The sequence below is a fragment of the Aphelocoma coerulescens genome, chromosome 3 (genome assembly GCF_041296385.1).
Source record: "Aphelocoma coerulescens isolate FSJ_1873_10779 chromosome 3, UR_Acoe_1.0, whole genome shotgun sequence".
NCBI classification, from domain to species: Eukaryota; Metazoa; Chordata; class Aves; order Passeriformes; family Corvidae; genus Aphelocoma; species Aphelocoma coerulescens.
Genome location: NC_091016.1, coordinates 62,909,036 through 62,932,439, shown reverse-complemented (window position 1 = coordinate 62,932,439; position 23,404 = coordinate 62,909,036). Strand labels below are relative to the sequence as shown.

The window sequence follows — 23,404 nt, the reverse complement described above, 5'->3', positions numbered from 1 at the left end:
TTCATCTGTTGGCATAATATATTAATTGTTGCACTGTTTATCTCTTAAATTTCTAGTAAAATTTCTGTTGTACCTCCAACTCCACCTCCTTTCACAGAATCAGCAGCAGGAACCAGTGTGATGGTAAATGTATATATCTGTAGAATACACATATAAGTGCACCACTTAGAGTGTCATTCATATGAAAAGGTCAGCCACAGCAATGTGGTAAATAACTGCTGTAACATCACCCTGCAATATATGTGCAGCCTTTTGTTGATTTGTCTTTATTTTTATTCTGCATTGGTACTAGGAAAGAAGGTTTAGAGGCTATGAGGGTTGTTTTCCTTTAGTTTTCAGTTTTTGAGGGAAGTGGCTAACCACTCTACTTCACACTAGAATGTTGCATCGAGTTTTTGGTGCCTCATCACAGGAAGATTGGACTGAAATCTGAGCACCATTAGGACCTGAAGGATCCCATGTTCCCATGATGTTCAATAATCGTGTCACTTTCATTACTGAATGAAAGACAATGAATTTGATGGATGCCTTTGCATTCCAGTTTCTAGTGACAGAATAGTAGAACGTGGCTTTGAAACCCATAGAAATTGCACTAAATTACTGTTTCATTTAGTTTTGGATCCTCAGGCCCTGGTTTTGAAGCCCACTGCGTTTCTGTAAACATTTTTATGTGCTTATCTGGAGTTTGATGAAAACTCTTTGATTTGGAGACACAGGAGCATCTTTAATAGATAAAAGTATTAATACCTTGCAACAAATCAGTGATGTAATTAGTTGTATTTATGAACTCGCTATGTGATCTTTCTGCAAGGAGTTCCACTTCTATGTGAAAGACCATGGAACTGAAAAGATTACTTTCCATCTTCATCCATTAGTGTGACAGTTTCCAACCATGTCAATGTATGTCCTCAGAAGTATTTGTCTACAGAAGTGAGCAAAAGGCTGCAGCCTTACCATCTGATTGTTATGTGGTCTGTAGATATGTAATCATGGAAACTTTAAAATTACAAATATTTTGTGTTTTCTTACTCTTTGCGTCTCCTATTTGCAGGAACTTGGTGAATCTAAAAGGTTTAATAAATCTGTGGAAAACTTGTTTTTGTCTCTCACGACACATATAAAAAGTAAGTAGCTTTCATTGTCTTGTCATTCCAGAATAATGTAGTCAAATGTTTCAATTTTTTGGCCACAGTGTTGGCCAAGAAATCATTATTAAAAAAGGCTATTGAGTAATGGCTGAAACAATTAATGCCATGGCTGTGCCAACCTGAAAAATAATACAGTATATCTAATTCTCCTAGTATTCTGCCAGTTGTTAAATAACCTGATTATATCAACCCAGAACACCTTTCTTGTAAAGATGTGAAAAGACTGTATAATGTTTTTCTTTTAAATTGACCAGGTGTTCAGATGCAGTATATTTAATTCATGTTAGAGTAATAACCAATTTCTGATCTTCATGTTATCTGGCTGAACCCCAGCTGACCCTGTCAAAGAGTCTATCATTTAACAGGAGTTCAATATTTTCATTAACTAGCAGTATTCATGAGGACTTCCTTCCTCTTTCTCAGTCTAGTTGTGTGGAAATTTTCAGTGCACATTTCTAAGTGCTATCCAGTCCTAACAACTCTTGTTCCATTCTGATGCTTTTGGTTCCTTCCATTCTCTTGCACTGCCTGCTGTTCCTAGGGGTGCAGGACTGTGTGTGCACCTCTAAGGCTAACTACATTGACGACAGTCAGCCTTTGTGCAAAACAAATTAAAGACATCAGTGACCAGAGGAAAACAACTTCTGAGCCTTAGGAAGATTACAGAGGCTTGCACATTTGCATGGATTTGAACAAACCGTAGTATTTTCTTACTAGCTTCAACTTACACAACCCCACATGGGAGATTAGACCTGAACAAATCTGGCTTTAGTGCCTTTCTGCCTTTCCCCCTAACTCTTTTCTTAGCTTTTGTTTGATCTTTCCTTGAGCTTCTTCCACCCATCCTAAAGACCTATTCCCCTTTAACTATGCAAATTTAATGTTGTATTTGTGTGAACACATAGTAAAGCTATACAGAGACATGGTGACTTGCTCCTAAACAGAAGTATATGGTGCTGTAGGACAATACTGCTGGAAGCAGTAATACTGGCAGCACAGAATGAGATGCAGAGTAATTTATTCAGCTTTCTGTTAGTTTGAAGCCTGGCCATATCCCAGAGTTACTGGTAAAGAGTGTCAGGACTGCAGCAGTGATTTATTAATTCACTGCTACCAAAAGGAAGGTCCTTCTCCACTCACATCTTTCTTCTCTCTCTGTTTCTAGCCTTATGCTGCCATAATTAGCATCTGGGACCTTCTATAAACTGGTTTTTGCTAATTTAAAGGGCAGACAAAACTAGACAAAACACATAGGTACTTTTCTGCTGTTTTAGTGTGGGCTCAAGGTAAGATATATGTTGGAACATGTGCAGCAGAGAGTGCTGGTCCATGTGATCAGGAGCTAGGGATGGAGAAGAGCAGAGCAGTGGTTGCAGAGGGAGATGGAAGCAAGTTTTTAGTTCAGTTCAGCTGTGGATGAAACCCCACTCAGGTGCTCTCATCCTCAGTTACTGTGGAGCAGTTTAATTTGGGAGAAAATAACAGGCTGTTGCAATCATTGAACTCAGTAATTAAAAAGTATAGGAAGTCTTACAGAGAGAAAGACTTGGGTTTCTTGACTTAAGAAACCAGATTTTTCAGACAATATGGCCTCTCAATGAAACCTGGTACTGTGCTGCTAAATGTTTTTTGTGGCAAGTGTCTGTAGTTTATCTTGACAAAAATGTCCTGGTTTGCAGAGGTATTTAATATACCCAGCTCTTGTTTATTGCAGTAAATAAACCTGGAGAACCTTGTTCTGCCTCTGACTCTCTCACTGGAGCCAGTGTGTGTGTGTGTGTGAGAGCAGTGGGAACGAGGGATCAGCACATGCAGCACAAAGCTGCCATTGTACAGTCTGCTCCTGTATGCTGTTACCTCCTGTTCCAGTGTGGCTTGGCAGCAAGACGAGATTATAATCCAGTGCTTGCCATTTGGTAAATGCAAAATGAATTACTGGTTGTAGTTTTATTTGCAATGAAAAATTCCTCTTGGCACTAGAGAGAGTGTCAGTCTTACTGACATTTGGGTAGAGAAGCCAAAAGAGGAATAGATATGAAAACTAAACATTTGTGTTTTCCCACAATAACCTGTTCTGTAACCTGTTCATTCTAAGAGAATGTGAGGCAAGCTGGTGTTGCTGCCTCTTCTGCTGGTCAAGCTACTCAGATTGTATCTATTCCATTAGAATTCTCAATTCTGCTCTCTTTTATGATCTCTGATTTCACTGTGTATGTTAAAAACCTGGTTTCATTTACAGAGATGGCTTAATTGAGCTTGCCTTTGAATAGGTCACATGGTGCCTTAATGGTGTACGCAGAGTACAGTAAACATCTGAGGACTGATTGCTGCTAAGAACAAAACTAACCCAGAGTGTCTTTAAAAATCACACTTGAGAGCCATTGTTTTTGAATACCATAATGTTGTATTGTCTGCTGTCTGAGGTTTTTCCACAGAGACTCATGTTGTGAGAGAAGTGTTTATTTCTTCTGTATGAATTAAACATATGATAGCTATTTCATGTACTACTTATAAATTTTTAATTCTTCATGAGAATCTATCTGGGATTGACAACAAAGTATCTACAGCTAAGCCTGCTCATATTCAACTTCAGAAGTCATGGATGAGTGCTGCCCTTCCCTTTAAGTGAAATTCTGAGTGTACACTGAGGAATAAGAAGTGAAAAGTGGAGCATTAAATATCCAGTTGTCCTGTAGATTTATTTGCCGATAAACTACATGTTACTGAAGTGCTAATTCAACAAGGTGCTAAAGTATGAACATAAGCTTATCCATATGAGTAATGTTATTGAAGTCAATGAGGGCTATTCACATTCTTAAAATTATATGTGGTTTGGGACCAGTGTGTACTACCCCTCCTGTCACCTATATTTTGGATACATTTCTAAATATTTTCCAGTATGATCTTCTTTCTACTTTTCATTGTCGTGTTGCTTTATGTTGTTATAACAGTCTTGCTTTTATCCTGAACCAAACCAAACTGCTTTACAAATCAAACTATACATAGGGACTCCTTTCTGCAAGGAAACTGTATTTGATGGCTTGCATTTCCTTCTAGTGGCTGTAATGATAGGGAGCAAGGAGTATAATTTCCAGTTGAAACAGCATGAAAGATTTAGGCAGGCAAAATATAATTATATACAATATGACAAGCACTTGTCTTCCTATTTCTTTCTTACTCTTAGAGATCAATGCTAAAGGTGCAGGATGACAGTTTGAAAGTTACAGAATTAGCCTATAAATCTATAGCATTGCTAGCAGAGTTTGTTACAGTGACTTTTCTCTATATTTTCACTTCAGAAATATCAAAGTCCCAGAATGATATGGCTGACAGGTGTGTCCTAACCACAGATTATGGGAAGAATGTGGAAAGAAGAAAGCAAAGAAGGAGCCAGTCTGACACTGCAATCAACATTACAAGCAGGGTATCTATATTATTATACACAGTCTCTAACTGTAAGAGCTGTTTCAGGAGTGAAATATATTTGTGAGAGCAATCTGATGTACACAGTGAAATTTTGCATTTATTTTATGAACAGGATGTAGCTGATGTTCACTGACTGTGGTCAGAACTCTGATTCTTCACAAGGTTTTTGACGGATTCTGCACGATCAGTTTCAGCTCAGAGCTGAAATACTAGACTGAGATTTTTGCAAAGGGAGGGAAAGATTGATGGGATGGGACATTTTGTTCTTAGATGCTCACAGACTCTCTTGAGGTTGACTTGATATCTGTTCTATGTGATTGTTGGGCTGCAGAGAGGTGCTCTGTCTTGTCTTCTTCCTGCCCCTTTTGCTGCTGAACAGGACAAGCTATGACTATCCCAAACCCATCCTGATGTTTTCAGAGCATTTTTTAAGTTGGCAGGGAGAAAACATTGCTGTTTGTTGCTATGCAACTTCCCTTTTCCTTTTGCTTTGGTTACAGTCTCTAGCTTTCAGTATTTCCTTGAGAAGTTTGAGAAAAATCCAGTCATCTGTTTTCCTACGAATTGTGCAGGGCTGAAGATGATGTCACATTTCTGTTTTAGAGTTACACTGAAGATTTTGTTTTGTACACTTTCAGCTCTCTCAAGTGACTGAACTTTGTCCATATTTAGTTTTCCACATAGTGCGTACTTACTGAATTGCCTTGTTCATCTGAATGAGGTCAATGTGGTTTGCTAAGTGCCTGGATTAGATGCTGAGAAAAGGCCTTGCTTTGGGCCAGACCTCGTGGGACACATTACTCACAGCTCCCTTGTGCACTTCTCTTTCCTCAGAAGGGTTAGGTGCTGATAAATGGAAGAGACAGGATGTCAGACTGCATGGACTGGGCAGTTTGAACTGGCCCAGCAAGGTCTGAGAACTCCGTGAAATTTGTTCTGGTATTTTTGTATGCAATTAAATTATCAACAGAATTGGCAACAATTATTAGTTACCTGAGTGCTGCTTTCATTGTAGCCAGCCACACTTTGATGTTAACTTTATTCCACAGGTAGAGCACTGCTCTTCTGGTGTGTTGAAAAATGTTACAGTTGGAGAAAATATGAATTTAGACTAGGCTTCATTGCATGCTGATCACAAACAGTCTGCCACATTTAAAAGATGGATATGGAGTCTTTGTCTTCAGAAATGAATTAGCAGAAAAATCCAAATTATTTGTATGGGTTTTTAATTGCCCATTTAAAGATTTAGGACTTATGTCCACACTTTGTATTGCAGGTTTTGAAAGATAGATTTCAATATTTGTGTGAATCATTTGAATGAGTTGGACTATATTTAAGCTAGAATTTTAGTTTTTCTAGAAGTACTGTTGATTTTTTCCTTGTAAATGTCATTCATCTTTGTTTTCCTTAGGAAGGGTAGCTGTTTACATCCTTACTAGAGCTATGCCTTAAGTTATGGGACAGAACCTGTTTTAAATTACACTTGCAAAACAACTAATTATATTTATAAGAAATATAAGAAAGATATTTATAAGAAAATATCATGTTGAAATATTACTTGTTGTGATTTCCACCCCAGAAAGAACTTTCATTTTCAGAGAATGAATCAGAGCAGAGGGTTTTCCTCCTAGAAATAGTGTATTTTTCTTTTAGGAATGACTGTGAAGTAATAACTGTAACCACACGTTTGAATGTGCAGTGTGTAAGGCTGAGGCACTACTTAAGCCTCGAGAACACTGTCTGTTTTTTAAGTAAGCTTTCTAAATTTGTGATGTGTGCAGAACTTGATTCCTTCAGATTAAAGTTGAAAGAGATCATATTTAACCTCAGTATTAGTGAAAAAACCCAATCCAATGGCATGAAGTACCAGCCAGTGCAAAATCTGGATTTGGGAAGTAAATAGTGTTTTCAAGGGCCTCTCATCATCAGAATCCCTAAGTTTATTAAGGGAAGTGCAGTTATATCTGCCTCACTGGGGGAACAAGCAGGCATGTGCCACGTTTGGGAGCTGTTTGTGGTGCATTGGTAGCTGTGGGATACCTCTCCTGTGGCAACAGAAACAGACATTAGAGCTGGGCTGGGCTTGTGACCGGATGCTGAGTTTAGCACTGGTAGCTGTGTTGCTTTGTCAGTCTCTTAAGTTCTGTACTGCACAAGAGAGAAGTCTTTCTGATCCAAGTAGAAGCTAAAATTCAGTGTGTAGTAGGTTGTTTTGGTTAGCAAGCGAAACTGATTGTGTTTCAGCTTTTATAAAGCAGAAGACAGTTTCTCTGCTAGGCAATACTATTTTGGGTTTGCTTGGGGGTTTTTTGAGGCTGTATTCTGAATGCATTTTCTGTCTGTTTCCCTCTCACAAGGTAACTTAATTCTTGTATCTATTCTTAAGGTAGGACACTTAATAGACGTAACAATTTCTGTGTGTTTTAATAACAGCAGACTGGTTAGGATTTTGCACATCCTGTTTTTTTCAGAAGTAATCTCCATCTATTATCTCATCTCTCGTTGTCGTTCTCTAGTGCCTTCTGTTGACTGTGCAGGAGGGATTCTCTCACATTTTCTGTTTCTTTTATGCAAAGAAGTCCTAATCCTTTCTATTGACTCAGTCACACTACATTCTTTTTAGTCTTTCAGGTAATCTGTTACAAAACCTTTTGAAAGAAATAATTTTCTTAGATCCTAACTATATAAAATTTTACCTTGCTTTTTTCCTATCCATTGAGGTGTTAACATACTTTTCATAGATTGTATTATCCCCAGGAAGTGGTGTGCCAGAAGCACCAATATTTTGAGCATATTTCCAGCCCTGTGTATTTGTGTTTCAGCACTTCATTCCATTAACTGTTGTTCTTGGTAACAGAGGTGGCTGAAGATAAATCTCAAGGAGTTTTGATTGATATATATATATATAACTCTCTCAGAAATTAGCAGGGTTTTCATGGGAAAATTGGAAAGGTGAGTGGACTTAAGTCAAAGGAAAGTCAAGCAAAATAAGAACTTGGAAGTCTGTTTCTATTTTCAAATCTCTTTCCATTTATGTTCATTCTTGCATAGGTAAACACAGGCATGTGTCATGCATATTGCAAAATATAGTTTTTTATTTCCTGGAGTCAAGACTATTTTTTTCTTCCAAAATTACTGTTTTGTTAAGGCCTAATAAGGACTTTTATTAGTATATTGCTACTTTTGGTGTGTTATTAGTAGATGGCTGTTAGTAATTGCTGTGGTTGTGATACTTAGATTAGCTGGTGGTATGCTGATTTTAGAGAATTATTAATATAATGAGTGTACCAATAACTGGGTTGAGAGAGTTATAAATCAACATTTAAATTAAGTTACTACATTATCTTTGAAGGTGTGCCACCTGCATGACCTTAATCAGTGTCAATTGTAGCCATTTACTGAATTTTCTCCTGAAGAAATCGGGACATTTTTCTTATATTAGAAAAAAAAAAACACAACTTTCTGAATTTCTTACAGATGAAAAGTACACCCAGTCTGCAGCAGCTCATCACTGGGACCCAAAATGACAGTGAAACTCAGAGCAAAAGTAGTTGCAAGGAGGAAGAAGACATGACAACCAGTCCCACAAGTGATACAGTTTTCTGTGATGGCAGAAAGCATGTAAGTTAAGGGTGAAACACAACAGAAGAAGTGTTTAAAGGGAACAGATATAAAAGCTTGTGCAGAATGTTGGTGTACTTTGGATTATATTACAAAATGAAAGAGGAATTGTACTTGAGTTTGTATCTGATGAAAGACTGATGCCTTTGGCAAGGTCCTCATAGTAACACTGTGAACTTTCTGAAGCATAAGGCAAATTAAATTAATAATGGATAATTGATGGATATATCCACTGATAATGAATAATTGATAGAGCAGCTTCTTATGAATTTTGCAAATGCAACTAACATTTTTCCCATTTGATTATTAGGATTGGGGCTATGAATGTGGTACTTTCTCACCTAGTATCTGGCTTTTTCTCTTCAAGCTTCATTTACTAGAAGGGTTTTGTCAGTCTGCAAGAACTGTGGCACTGGAAATGTCAGTGGAAATTCAAATGTCAGAATGTGAGTGAATGAAGAGGAAACTGACAGTGATGGAAGCCAGGGGAGCGGTTCATAGGCTTAGGGGATGACATTGAATCATCCTCTGTTGGATGGCATTTTGAATACTGCAAATGAGAGAGAAGGAAGCCGGTTATAAATGAATTCAGCACATGCTTTAAAGCCTCTATGATTAACTGTGGAAGCTAATTTCTCTCTGTTAGTGATGAGGTTAAGCAAGGTGAAGTATCCAAAGAATTCGTGACTGATCTTGTAAAGAAGGGAGCTAAAATGGCTTAGGGAATCAGAATTAAACCAGGCTACTCACTTGACAGAGAAGCAAACACACACACAGGGGCCTTGGTCTTCTCTCATAGTTTACTGCACTGTGGAGTCTGAGGTGTTAAGCTGACAAATGGAAAACAATTTTGTATTACACTTGTGATTCTCATGACAACCATTTGAGCTGGGCTATAGAAAGCTCAGGCTTAAAACTGAAATATTTTCTACTATCTTATAAATGTGGAGGTCAAATTCCATTGAACTTCCCTTTATGGGTAATTGTTGGATGTTGAAGGCAACTCCATAAAAAATATGTCTTCCAAAACATCAGATGGCATTGCTTCCAGTTATGCTAGCAGAAGTATGATATGTTAAGTCATTGCTAAATCCTTGCTCACTGAATCAAAAGGGGTGACTTCCACCCATCCATGGGATGCCTTATCAGGTGTGAGGCATATGTAATGATATTCAGTCCAAACATTGTTAATCATAACACCTATCCAGCCTTCCTAAATAAATAGGGTGTTCTGTGAAATAAATATTAGGGACTTTTGCAGAACTTTTTTTTAGGACATATGAGCTTAGGAAAAAACTCTGTTTGCATTCCATTGCCATAAAGGATTTTGGTGGAAAATAAGCATTTTCTGGTCTGGGTGAATAAAAATATGTCAGTGAATGAAAGAGCAGAGCTGAACAAAGCTGCAAGGGAGATTGATTACACTGATACACGTCTTGTGGAGGGGGCAATATTATATGCAACAAGCATCCAGTCAAAGCAATCCTTACATTTCTTATGACCTCCTCAGTAAGCACTCTAACCCTTCTTTTGACACACGTGTGTTGCTTAGAGCTTAAAAGAGAGAGCAGATAGCCTCTTTAATAAATCTTTTGGTGTGAATTGAGTATTTGGCATGCTGTACAAAAGAAGAAAAGCATCTCCATAGAAGAGAGATACGATCTTGCAAACACTACTTTGCACTCGTAGCTGCTGGGTTGTGCAATGCAGAACTCCTTGGTCAACCAGTCCTGTGTGGGTTGGTGTTTATTTTCAGGGGGAGGAGTGATCTAACACAGATCTCTTAGCAATCTAGGGCTCTAGGGCAGTGTTGCTGAGAAACTGATCCCAACAACAGTGGTGCCTTCGTGACAAATGCTGTGTAAAAAGTTTCTAGGGCTCACCTTAAAGAATATCATTATAAATGAATGGAGACCAAACTGTTCTGAGTTGATAATTTGTTACAGTGAAGGCAAGATAGCACCCTAAAGTTAAATGTCTGGGCTGAGCCACACGAAGGATTAGTCTCTTCCTTCTTTGCAGTGTCCTGGCTTCTGTAAATGCTAGACATAAGTACTCTTTATATGTGTGGATGGACCATACATAAAGCATACAAATCTTTGCCCCAAAGGTGAAAGTAGATGAAGGGAGAACAAAAGGCTGAGGTGAGCTAGGGGACATCATCTTTATGCACCCATATACAACAGCAGGAAGTATTAATATTTTAGTCTCTCCTGAATGGTCTGCAATACAGAGTATGTCATTTTTATATAGAATTGGGACATCTTGTAAAGTATTTACTGGATGTGCAGGTCACTTTGGTATATTCCTCTAATACATGGTAGAACTGAATGTCTTGGTAGTGTACCCTACTATGAGCTATGTATTAAAAGCAGTCTAAATCAATGGGGTTTTAATGTTTTTTAGATTTCAGAGGGTGTTTTCATTCCCTTTCAGATACTTACCCCATTTTTCTCATGGGAAGTGACATAGCAGTTTTATATAAAGACAGGTTCTAAATCTAGAAATTACTTCAAGCATTTTCTCAGGCTAGAGAGTTTACTGAAGAGAAGGGGGCAAAGCAGTAGAATTGCAATTACAGTCATAATTTTCAGGGATGTTATGAAAGCAGTGGAATGTTTTATACAGATTACCTTTAATTTCATGATTTGCAGTAGCTTTACAGTCATGTCTGTAAAGGTACTGGCTATTGAGGGAAATAAATGTTTTTTCCTGTTTGATCTGAAACTGCTTTTACCAGACATTTGTCTTTTCTTAGGGGAGTTTGTATAGTCTTAACAGCACTTGCACTGAGTCTGGCAATTTTGGCAAGGCTAACATCACAGGAGAAATAGAGTTTGCCCTAAAGTACAACTTCAGAGCTTGCATCTTGGAAGTTTGCATCAAGGGATGCAGGAACCTGGCTTATGGAGAAGAGAAGAAGAAAAAGTGTAACCCGTAAGTATTTCTGTAGAGAAGGAGAAGAAAAGTAAGGAAAATATTCTGCTTTTTACAATACTCATGTATGTTCAGAGTGAAACAGATTTATATATGATTGTATGCTGAATTGGCACCTTCAGAACATCCAACATACACACCAACACTTTGCACACATACACACTGCAAGACAAACAGGTTTCATACCAGTGCTTATTCCATTTTGACTATTTTCTGCTAGGAATTCTCTTTCCCTGCTTGTGTGCAGGCAGTTGGGCATGTGTGTTGCTGGTGAGTACCTTTGGGCTTCAGGAATAGCTGTTCACTTTTTAGTTCTTAAGTTGTGGCTGAAACATGAGATGTCCTGTTTCTAATTTGACTGCTGACCCACTGTGGGGCACTGGGTGATTGCTAAACTACTTGGGTGCTTCCATCTTCTGTGATAAAAGTAGAAATTTCAGGTGCTGCAATGTATTTTAAAATCGAAAGCTGTTTAATGATTATGTACCATTGTAAGAGGAACAAATATCTGCTTCTGTGATTAAATGTGCCATAGAAAATGTTGGTTAGATTAAGCCTTAGTGATTTCTCTCTTTATTACTAAAGAGTCTTCTCTGACCATGCAGTAACCATTGATAGAAAATCACCAGGTAGAATCCCTAACTACCTATTCTTGCCCCTGCTGTCTCACTGTATTTGAGCATTTGAGTGCCCACATTGGAATTGTGGACTTGCAGTCACCTTCACTCAGAAGGATGATGGATTTTGTGCATCTTGCAGAGAATACTCATAAAGACAAGCTTGGTGATGAGCAGTGCCTTGCTGGAAGAGCAGCCCGTGGAGAAGGGCTGTTTGGGAGCACTTCAGAAGTGGGTCAAGGTTCTCTAAGTCCCCTGGTAATTAAGCCAGGCAAACACTTGCAGGAGGCCTGAAGGGCAATGTGGGAAGTGCTGTGTAGCAAACGTTATGTTCTCTGTGGGTATATATTCATACATTTCTGTTGGTTTCCAAGCCAACTGAAAGAGTACAGCACAGTTATTTGACATGCTTGCTGGAAAGCAGGCTTTTAACTGATGTTTAAAACCTGATGAATTATTTAGCTTATTTGCTGGTTTGAAGTCTGACTGGCTGTGTTTTAATTAAAATGATCTAGGTTCATGGAACAAGAAGCTAAATCTTCTAGTACCTGTATATTTTAAAAAGTAGCTTTACCTATGGATCAGTTTGGAAAAAGTAGGGAATATGTGTAAGTTCTGCACAGATAATGAGATACACCTGATTTTGTTTACCCAGTAAGTTAATCAAGAGGCTGTTTTAAAATTCATTTAAGTCATAATATCTGAAATATGTATATCTACGGTTTAAAAATGGTTTGTATTATGTAAACAACCACTCCTTTCCCTGACAAGCTGGGAGAACTCTCTATTGCTGAAACTCTTTAGTTTTAAAGCCATAACACAAGTACAGCACACTGAACTGATATTAAGGGGAATATTTAAGTATTAGTGTTCACTTGACCTACACTTGAGAAACTTTGGGTATAAATCATTGGTGCTTGACAATGGTCCAACTCAGCTTCCAGAAATTTTTTGGCTGGTTTTCTTTGAATCAATGTTAGGGCAATTTTGAGCCCTTTAGACAATCTCCCATTTTCATTCTAGTGACTATTAGAACAATTAGCATTTTTAAGACCTATGAATTATTCTGTATTATTTATATGATAATGCCATTTTCTCTACATGGTACCTGATGTTGTGAAGATGAGATTTTCTTCATGAACAAGCAGCAGTAACCCTAAAGTTGATTGAGTTTATATATATGGCATTTTTTTGAGCACATAATATGCTGTTTGTTTTCATTATAAAGCTGTCCCTACAGCTGACAAGGTGACTTCTTTAGGGGGCTGTTTTATCAGAGCCAAGAGTATGACAACAGGATTCCTATTCAGTTCCTAATCCTTTCCCAAGTACAATGGAATTGAAGAACATTAACTTGGTACACAAGGATCCTTATAGTCTAGCTGCTTTTATTGAGAAAATATATAAATCACATTTTGCCATTTTATTGCTTGGGAACTTACAAAGTCAAAGTTGTTTAAGAATTAAGAAAAATCTCCTCTCATCTAATTGTTTTTCTCATTTGATCCTCCCTACCCCTTCTGATCACTTTCCATGTATCTTTCCCTTTTATCTCCAAGGTATGTGAAGGTTTATTTACTTCCTGATAAATCTCCTTGGAGTAAGCGGAAGACAGCTGTCAAAAAGAGCACAGTGGATCCAGAGTTTGATGAGACGTTGAAGGTAAGGTTTGCAATTCCATGCTAAGTGTGCTTCTCTGTGGTACAACCCTGCAAGTTCCAAACTGACCTGATGGGGCAAATTTAGGAGTCACTGACAATAATAATTTTAAAAATTATGTTTTTCTGTCTAAATAAAACAGAGCTGCAACAGTAAATTGCAAACCATTAGAAACGTCTGCCTTTGTTCAAGAGAATACTTTTAGTGAATACCAGTATTGTTCTGATTTACCTTGTGGCAAAAGTGTCTTCCACAGATGGTTTTACTTGTACAGTCAGAAACTGGGTGTGTTGCAGAACAGCTGGAATTTTACACAAGTATCCCTTTCAAGTGATCCCCCTTTGGTCAGTGCCACTGGAAGTGTCTCTCTACAGTTAACTGTATGCCTACTGAAACCTCTAAAACATTGTCTGCTTCCTTTTCACTGTGCAACTGATGCCAGGCCATTTCTTTGTACTGTCTAATATCAAACATTAATAATTCCACCAGAGAAGGGTAGTTATGATTTCAGCTCCTTAATGCATCTCGGTCTTGCTTTGCATCCTTGTTAGAATTCTGCATAGGAAATGGGAGCCATTATTCTTACTTCACAGATGCTTCATGAAATATGAAGCTGTCAGCTGGGAGAGCCTGCATTAGTTGGTTGTTCCCAGCTTTCCCAGCTCCACTTTTGTACTCAGATCACTGTAAACCATTTTTTTTGTGTGTGCTGTGGCGAGCTGCAGTAGAACATAAGATGATGAGTTCTTCAGTAATATATTGTCTTGGAAGAGATAAAAGAAAGTTAGTGGATGGGCAAACTTGTAGTGTTGCTTCTTGAACTACACAAAAGTTTCAGTGTTACCCCCAACTCTTGGTGTGTATGAATATCAAGAATCAGTAGTGAGTGAAACAAGCAAAATGTTTGTAAAGACCATAGTTAAAAGTTTCATAATAACAAAAAAGGATTTTTGTAACGTATGTGGTTCTTATACAGCCCAAAGCCTGTCTGTAGGGTTTAAGTTGGGAGAAAAAAAGAGCCAGAAGTTGAAATCATTGGTCCTAATTTTATAGTCCTTTTTCAATGCCAGAGTCGTGCAGAAGTGATAAAAGGCAAGTGAGAACCATGCCTGAGCTGACTGCATAAACTCTAAAGGTGTTAGAAATACTTAAAAGTAGTTTAATTATTAGTTTATCCAGAGTAACAAAAATGGTCAAAAATGCACAGCACTACTGCAGGTAAATTCCCATCATGACACTGAGATCCATCTGCGTGGGATTCAGCTGCAGGTTAAGGTAGCTGCATGTGTGAGAGCTGTGCAAGTGCTCTTGGCAGTCATTGGAGCTCAGGGTGACTCAGGGCCATCAGCCACAGAGCCCACACCCAGCCTGTGATTCAGCAGCCTAAATATGGGTACTGATTTCCTTGCCTGTGCCATTGCCTCCAGCTTTCCATGCAGGTCACCTATGGGCTGGGTTTGCCAGTCTCAGTGGGTATATTTGATACCCAGCAATGTCTCAAAGGGTTCTCTAATTATGTTTGGAGAGTGGATCAAGGTCTTAATTAGTGAGCAGCTGAATTGCTTCCTTGCCCCTGCTGACTGCATTGAAGTAATGCCCACTGACCAGAATGTGAGTTTAAGCACCATCATTAGATGTCTTCATCTTGAACTGGCTTTCAGAGCAGCCATGTTCTATTGGGAGTCTAAACAGAAATATATACATATATATAAACAACAAAGCCACACACATAAACTCCCCCCCCCCCCCCCCAAAACCAAACAAAAAAAACACCTCAAAAACCCAAACAAAAAAACTCCCCCAAAACCCCAGCAAAAGTGGTCAAGACTTATTTAAAGTTCTGAATTAATAATCAAAAACTTTAGCAAGGCAAGTCAAGGTATTCCTTGAACGTTGTTTCCTATTTGAAGGAGCATTATTCAGCATTTAAGTAATTGGGGTTTTTTCAGGCTGCAAAGCACACTCAGACAACATGGTTCTGTCTGCATCCCGAGACCTTCAGTCATGCTGTGCCTGGCCTTCATGGGAGCAGGTCATGAGCATGGGCCTGCATTCATCCTGTGCATTGCTCTGTAAATGCTGTTTATCTTTCTAGTACAAGATTGAATACTCACAGCTAAGAAGTCGGCAACTTCAGATCTCTGTGTGGCATGCAGGAGCCCTCAAATACAGGGTGTTTTTGGGGGAAGTGGTGATTCCCCTGGCAGCGTGGAATTTCGAAGAGGACTCAATGCAGTTGTTGGACTGGTACCCACTCAAACCCAAGGTGACTCTTAAGTTTTCATGCTTAGTTGTACCTTAAGAGCATGATGTAGTGAAAGCCATGAGAAAAATCACCCCTATGAGATTATTGAGGGGAAAATGCTGTCAATCCAGCCCATTGGCAAGATATGTTGGAAACACAAATAAGCTGAGAGAAGGATGTGGAAGAGAATGATTGCAATAATACAGACTCCTGTATGTCCCTTTCTTCAGCTTGAGAAGCCTGAAGATGAGCTTATCCAGTACAGCGGTGAGCTCCTCGTGTCTGCAAGGCTGTCGGTGCCAGCCCAGTATCAAAATCTCCAGTTTGAAGGTATAAAATGTTTTGGCATACATGAGTACTTAACAATTGCTCTTAATGACCTTAGAGGTCTTTTCCAACATAAATGATTCTATGATTCTGTGAATTCTTTGGCTAGAAAGGAATTGAGACCCATGAAGGACTGGAAAAGTGTCTATGTAATATTCCTGTATGGATTTTTTAACTACTACAGCAAATGGTGCTTTTTGGTATTTTATATCTTAGATTATTTAAAATCAAAACATTTTCAAGCTTTGTATATTTGTTGTTTTTAATGCCAACAAAAGTTGTACATTATAATGGCAGCAGTATGATGCATCCAGCTGTTTTCCAAACTTGTGCCTGTCATGATGTTACTAGTAGCGATAATTCTGGAGGTGAAACAGCAGTTCTGCTGTCCAAGGCAGAGATTGCCAATTTAGGGAAAAAATGGAAGGGAAGTATCTGCAGGGGGTACCAGACCACTGAGTATTGCTGTAGTATGTCAGAGCAGCAAGCACCTGCTGGTGGAAATAAACACTTTGGGAGGGAGGGATAGGAAAACCTCCTTTTCCTTACCTCCCTAGACCTTAGTGAGGTGTACAGATGTTCAAAGCTCTAATAGTGCTCTCTGTGTCAGGACCACAGCAGCAGGTAGATACCAATAGGAAGCTCTAATTAGCTGTTTTGTTATTTTTGTTCCCTTTTCTTTACCAAATCACCCTAAAGTTAGTTACCAGCTCAGTATCTTCCCTATGCCCACCTGTTTTGGGTCTCTGCTCTGTCCCTCGATCTGTGAGCGGAGCAGTATCACACCATGGGTTTGGCTCTCTCCCCTCTTCTGACTGTTCCAGAGAAATGCTTCTGTGTGTACTGCCCCGTGTTTACTTTTCACAAACACAACAGAAAGCTTTGTCTTTGGAACAGGGATCACAAAGCAGCCAGCTACTCACTGCTTGGTTTTCTTTGTGTGTGAATCATTCACTGTACAAACGTTCAAATCTTTCAAATGTTCCTAGTCCAGCCTTATGACTCCTTATCTCAGTAGTGCCACTTAGGCATTCCCCTACTTACTTTTAGCAGCCTTAAGCTATGAGCTGAACTAACTGGGCATTTCATGTAATAAGTGCTCCTTTTTCAGGAAACAGAGACCAAGGGGTTCTCAACTGCCAGCTTCAGGTTATGATATTTGGGGCCAAGAACTTGCCCATGCTGAGATCTGCTGGAATGCTGAACTCCTTTGTTAAAGGGTATGTCTGAGGCCTAACATGTCAAATAGAGAATGTCACACATGTTCTGTCCAAATGTACATATTAACATGTTTTCAGCAGGAGACTGGCTTGGGAAAGTGGCATTGCCCCACACTCTTAGTCAGACTTCCTATTAATGGTGACCCTTGGGTGTCTGCAGAACAGCAGCAGTTTGCAGGGTGGTGACAAGTCCCACCTGCCCTTTTTGGTCTTGAACTTTAGATTTTAATTATGACATTAGATTTAGAGTTCTCTAGTTTAGGTATGTGCTCTTAGATATTAGGGGAGAGGGAAAAAAAGGTGCAAATGAAGAGGGTGTTGTCACAGTTTCAGCTGTGCCTTTGCAGAATTAAGTATAGCTCTGGATACACTGAAACTTTTATCCTCTTCATTCTTGACATTTTAAAGAGAAGGAACTGAATTTTTCTTCGGTGTGCTGAGTAGCTTGTATGTGGGATTATTTTACTTCCTTGCTGTCGGGCATCAGATGCCACTGGAAGTATGATACTGGGGTAAACTTACATCTCATAAAGCCATTTCACCTCTTGTGGCACCCACCTTTGGTGAAATGGGTGAGCATTTAATCTCCTGAAAGGCAGGTTTCAGGCACTATTGGGTAGCAGCACGTAGAGCAAAGATGCCTTCAGCAGTCAGTGACAGCAGAGCCAAAGCAGACTACAAGAGCTGACTTGCACCTGCACTAAAGGCTGGCAGGAAAAGGTGCAAGTCCCAAAATAAACACAAGAGCACCATGTTCTACCTTGCACTAAGGCTGTACTTTTTTCCTATCTAAGGCAAATGAAAGGGCCCTAGTTGGTTATTGAAAATGTTCCATTTTCTGGTTGAGAAGTCAGTAACCTTGCTGAACTGTTATTTTTTGGGGGAAGTTGTCTTATCATTCCAGACCAAGCAGAGGTAAAGCAAAAGTCTCCTGTCCTGAAGAAAGAAGCCTGTCCACAGTGGAAACACTTGTTTGTCTTTGATGGTGTGACCCTAGCTCAGCTGCAGCAGTCCTGTCTACACCTGACTGTCTGGCACAAGTCAACTTTCAGCTCAAGTGATCAATTCCTAGGAGGAGCCAAGCTTGGTGCAAGTAAGTTCTTTATCACTGAAAGGTGAAAGTAATTTGGGAAAAAGTTCATTTAGTTTATATCCCAAGCAATAATAATTACACTGTACTATTTATTGCTTGCTATCATGTGCCTAGACATACAGTCCCAGCCTCTTTCCTAAGCAACTTGCAGTCTTGGGCTCTGATCCTGCAAGGACTGATGCAGGTGCTTCAGTTCAGGTCTGTGCAGAAGATCAAGGTTGTCAGCGGAAATTTTCAGGAAAGCCATTTGTTAGCATGGTGACTTTTAGAGTCAGAGCCATGCTAAGACAAGCACAGAAATGGTGTGGCTCTAACTCACACAGAGCTCTACATATTTTTAAAGACTTTATTCCTTTGTTTTCTATGAATTGGCTTATTTAAAATAACTTCTCATCAAAAGGAAGCAGGAGAACTAATAATCTCATAGACTCTAACCTTGCTTATGTTTGTCCTTATTATTTTACATCCACAAATCAATCCAATCAAATAAATACAGGAGGTGGAACTTGCTCCAAAGGGGCTGTTGGATGTTTGAAGTTTTGGCCTCTGCTCTAGCAGAAGAGTGAGCTCTCTTTCTCAAGGCTGAGCAATGTCTGAGAAATCCTCTCCTCACTGAATAGGCCCTGTTTCACTGGTAGTTGAGCAGGGCAGCATTGTCCCTTGAAGGCTGCCCTACAGTCTCCCACCCTTGTCCTCCCGGTGCGTTAAGTGCTGTGGGTTTCAGTATTTGAGAGGAAAGGATCAAATGCTGTTTTGGTATCAGCATGCACTTTACAAGGGTATTATCACTGGTGGTAACTCAGTGTCATGCAGGCTTCCTTATGAACTTTTTTTGCTTATCCTATCTAGCATTTGCCTTTCTGCTAGAGCAGGGGCTATCTTCTTGTAAGTGATCCAAGCCCTAAGCCTGGAAATGCATTGAAGTCAATGAAGATAAACTGAAGCAGGACAACACTTATCAGAATTGCACTATTATGGGCATGCACACTTGGCTCTTCTGCTTTTAGTCATACAACCAAAAACTTTTTCTTTGCTGCAAGTTGCACTCTTCAGAGAGTGATTCCAGTTTAACAGGATGTAAATAATTGTACGAAAGTATAAACACTGTTTTTTGCTATTAGTGCCTTAGGAATTACAGAACAGCTGAAATGACTGTAGCAGGGGGTGAAAGGGTTGGCCAGAAGCTGGGTAAGGCCAAGTGAAAAGTAACTCTGTGATCTTTCCTTTTGCTTTCTTGCAGAGGAATTTTTTGGCTCTATGGACCTTGTGTCTCAGGCAGTGCTCCAATGGCAGGAAGTGCTCTGCAACCCAAACACGTGGATGGACTTCACACTTGTACTGCATTCAAATAAGGAAAACTTTAAATCATGAGAGGTTATCACACAACAATTTTCTTTCCCCACATCTGATGTTTTAAACTGAAGTAGTACATGCACTTCAGGTCTAGGAAAACAGACACTGCAACAGCATCTATTTCAGTTTTTGGGGAATAGAATTATGTATTTGAACATGTGTCAGAGTCTGAATGTTTTATTTCTTCAAAAGTTAAGGCTTTAACCTCTGTCTCTAGCTGGAATGCAGGAGTGACAGCCCCAGTGTGAGATGTATTATGCTGACAAAGCAACAGTAGCCAGACAATATGCAGCTTTCTATTTCCAGGCCTAGCAGAACTGTTACAATTTAATTTAAAGCACAACTTGGACTACTTCAGAAAAAATAACTGTTACAGCCAGGAAATGACATTATTTCACTCTGCTGTTGATGTTTTAGGCACAGAATTCAAAACCAGCTTATCTTTGTCTGCTTGCTGCAAATGGGTGATGCTAATATCTCTGTGCTTCAGCATTATCGACACTGCCACTATTTCATGTGACCCTACAAAGCTTTGGCCTGTGGCCATGTCTCTCAAATGTGTGCTATAGCATGTGCTTAGAAAGTTAAAAGTATAAATTATCAGTAGCAGTGTGGGACCACAGCCAGTGGAATAAGGGTGGGCATAACAAGTTCCTTCTTATCACCTGCCACTGTAAGACATGGAGTTGTACAGCACATGGCAAGAGTTTAGCTAAGTTCATCATTTCTTCATGTGAACAAGCTTAGGGCCAAATTCCTGTGTCAGTTTGCCGTGCCTTGGATGTAGCTTTACAGTCAGCAGAAACTTCTTGTGTACAACTGTACCAAGTGCTGCTGAGTTATACTTTCAGTCCTTACTGCAAGTATTCCCCCTTCTTCCTTTCTAGGTCAGTGTGGCTTTTAAGTATTTGAGATTCAAAGACACAGGGACTCATAAGCTAAGCTCCGGAACTAAAAAAGCAGTAGCACAACTTACACAAAATACACCCCACACAAGAAACACTTCACTCCATCACCTTTGTTACTTTGCAGATCTTTTATTTAGATGGTTGCTGCTGCAAATAAAAAAAAACACCCCACACAAGATTCAACTCAAGTAACGCAGCATAGATATTGTAAATGGAAGAGAAGAGGTGACAACATACTGTATCTCACTTTCTAACAGATTTTCAAGGAAAAAGGGGAGAGTTGGGGAAGGATGGTCACAGAAATGCTCTCTACTAGAGAGAATACAACTGTGATATAAACAAGCAGTCCCTTCATCTTTGGAGTCTGAAACTTTAAATCAAACACTTAAAAAAATTAGAAAATTTGTTAGAAAAATAGGTGCAGTAAAATTGTATATATTGGATCATATGTATATCTAAGTTTCCATTAAGTAAAAAAAAGATCTTTACAAATAATGCTTTATACTAAATAATCAGTTGCACTGTATCAGACTACAGTCTTGTTTAGGCATTTTTACAGATGCAAGTCTTATTAAATCTGAAAAGTAACAAAATATACAGAGCAAAACTATTTCCCTTTAACTAGTAATGCAATTCACGTATTGCATGTTTTATATATATATATATAAATACTACACTATAAGTGATCAGTAATGAAGCTGGAATGCAAACACAGTGGTCTTAAATTCCAGGAGTATTTGCTTCTTGTTACATGAAGAAGGTATCAGTGTCCCTATGCCACTTCTGAGCCATCACTGCACAGTTTCTCCAGTTGAGAACAGCAACCAGAAAATACCTAATTTCTACACAAAGTAGGGCTGAGGTGTTGTCAGTTCTTTTGTGTGGGGGGGGGCAGGGGAGGGAACATGGGCATCAAGACCAAGGGAAAAACAGGGTGTACAAGCACCTGTGTGTGGAGGAACAACACCCATACAGGTGCTTGCAAATCCTAAGTTCTACAACCTGTCTTCTCAGCTCTCACACTTTACACTGTAGCTAATAATACAAAGACATATGGCACAAAATTCACCCACAGATGCTTATCTTTTAGACCAGGCTGAATCCAGCACCTGCACAGGACACATGTCTTTAAATAGAAGCATGCCCTGTTGAAATTTTCTTGCTTAAAGAGAGATGTGACATAAGGCCTTTTGGCACTCAGCAAAGGCATGAGCAAGTTACCAGGATCTGTGGTACAATAAGTTTTAAACTATACCAAATTTCACAGAAGGTTCAGAATAAAAGGGAGATTCAAACACCTCTGGGTTTAGAGAACATTTAAGTGTCATACAGTGACCCCTCTTCAGAGAAAAAAATACCAAACCAAAAAACCAATACAACAAAACCCCAAAACAAGAACACAGCATTAAGATCTGCCTTTCCCACAGTCCTGTCCTCTTACAAGCATCTTTACATTGCCTCAAACTCATCAATTCTCTGCTTGGTGTTGCCTTGCCGGATCTGCCGCAGCGTCTTGTACTTGTCCCGTCCCTGGCGCATGTTCTCCGAGTGGATGATATCGTTTTGGGTCCTCTTGTTCTCATCTCGAGCCTGGGCCAGCTCATCTGTCAGTGCCTGCAACATGAAGAACATTAAATACAGGGTAGATGTGAGAAGCTCTCAGCTCCTGACAGTTGTTAATGCCCGGACAGAGAAATGACGTGGCTACAACACACAGGCTTTCTATTAACAATGTGGATGATTTAAGCAATGTCAAAGCTTGAGCAATGAGAGTAATCTTTTATATACGTTGCCTTTATTTCAAACTTCCTATAGGAACTGTAAACAGAGAGAAACTGCCACACTTTTTGTGTTTAACCAAGTGGAATGATTGTTTCAATTGCTCTGCCTCCTCCAAGAAATGCCTTACCCTCAGCTGGCTCTGTACACGTGCGTTCTTCTCTGCCTCAGTGATGCGCTTCTCCTCGTTGCGGTCATTCCTGATGCCCTCGCTGGAGAACTCAGCGCTGTAGGCAGAGTACTCAGAGCCCTCATCTTGCAAGTTGTCATGGACATGGTAGTTCACTGGCTCATAGACAGGGGGTGGGGGTGGAGGTGGAGCAGTCATTACCAAGTGTAACTCCTCCTTGGTCTTTACCAGATCCTCTTGTGCTTCCCTGGCCTTTGGGAAAAGAGTGAAAAATATTTTAAATGCATTTCTTGCTTTAAATCAGCTTCATGAACACTTAAATGCTTATCTTCCCAGTTTTTTTCAATCTACTGTGAAAAGCAAGAGGATTCAATGTCTGCAGCTGTAGGTACTCTATTACTAGGGAACTTTTTTTTGCGCTAGCAATGCTATCATCATCATCAGCCACTATGTAATGTTCAGGGGTCTGAAAAAAGAATATTCATCCAATAAAACAGCCCAGGAAAAGGTTCTATGGAAAGCTACAGTTATCTTCATTCTGTTCTCCATCCATGAAGAGCTGTAGGCTGAAGAGACATGTGTTTCACAGAGTAAGAACTTGGGAATCTAAGTTTGCATTTTTAATGAAATTACACACCAGGCAGTCACATTCCCTGCAGTGGTTCTGCCCTCCCATGTGTCCCACGGCCCTTGCTGGGGGACACTGGGAGCCAACACTCCAAGCCTTGTGGGGTTTGTCTTTGGTTTTAGTGCAACACTTTATTAAATGCTCCTGATCCAGGTACCAGGAAGCCACTGACAACAGCACTCACTCCTCAAAACAGATACTTGCAGTGTGGCTGCATCTGCAGCATCTCTGGACTGACGTAATATTTTCAGACATTATATCATGGATTACATGCATTATTTATTCATGTGCTCCTTCCTCTCTAAGGCTCCAA

The 23,404-nt window shown here is 39.5% G+C and overlaps 2 protein-coding genes across 7 annotated transcripts in view; one reads left to right on the top strand and one right to left on the bottom strand.

The window, feature by feature from the left end:
* Positions 1–19,801, top strand: part of SYTL3 (synaptotagmin like 3) — a 34,401-nt gene extending 14,600 nt beyond the window's left edge. For all 6 annotated transcript variants that reach the window (XM_069010567.1, XM_069010568.1, XM_069010570.1 and 3 more), the window contains 11 exons: positions 57–123; positions 1,052–1,124; positions 4,448–4,572; positions 8,052–8,195; positions 10,954–11,132; positions 13,309–13,411; positions 15,504–15,674; positions 15,884–15,983; positions 17,092–17,200; positions 18,088–18,293; positions 19,534–19,801. In XM_069010567.1, the coding sequence (XP_068866668.1) occupies positions 57–123; positions 1,052–1,124; positions 4,448–4,572; positions 8,052–8,195; positions 10,954–11,132; positions 13,309–13,411; positions 15,504–15,674; positions 15,884–15,983; positions 17,092–17,200; positions 18,088–18,293; positions 19,534–19,664 (1,408 nt within the window). In that variant the 3' untranslated portion in view covers positions 19,665–19,801. The remainder of the gene's footprint in view (positions 1–56; positions 124–1,051; positions 1,125–4,447; positions 4,573–8,051; positions 8,196–10,953; positions 11,133–13,308; positions 13,412–15,503; positions 15,675–15,883; positions 15,984–17,091; positions 17,201–18,087; positions 18,294–19,533) is intronic.
* An 862-nt stretch (positions 19,802–20,663) lies between these two features.
* Positions 20,664–23,404, bottom strand: part of EZR (ezrin) — a 37,646-nt gene continuing 34,905 nt past the window's right edge. Inside the window, exons 12-13 of the mRNA XM_069010573.1 lie at positions 22,464–22,715; positions 20,664–22,168 (exon numbers count right to left, since the gene is read on the bottom strand). Of these exons, the coding sequence (XP_068866674.1) occupies positions 22,004–22,168; positions 22,464–22,715 (417 nt within the window). The 3' untranslated portion in view covers positions 20,664–22,003. The remainder of the gene's footprint in view (positions 22,169–22,463; positions 22,716–23,404) is intronic.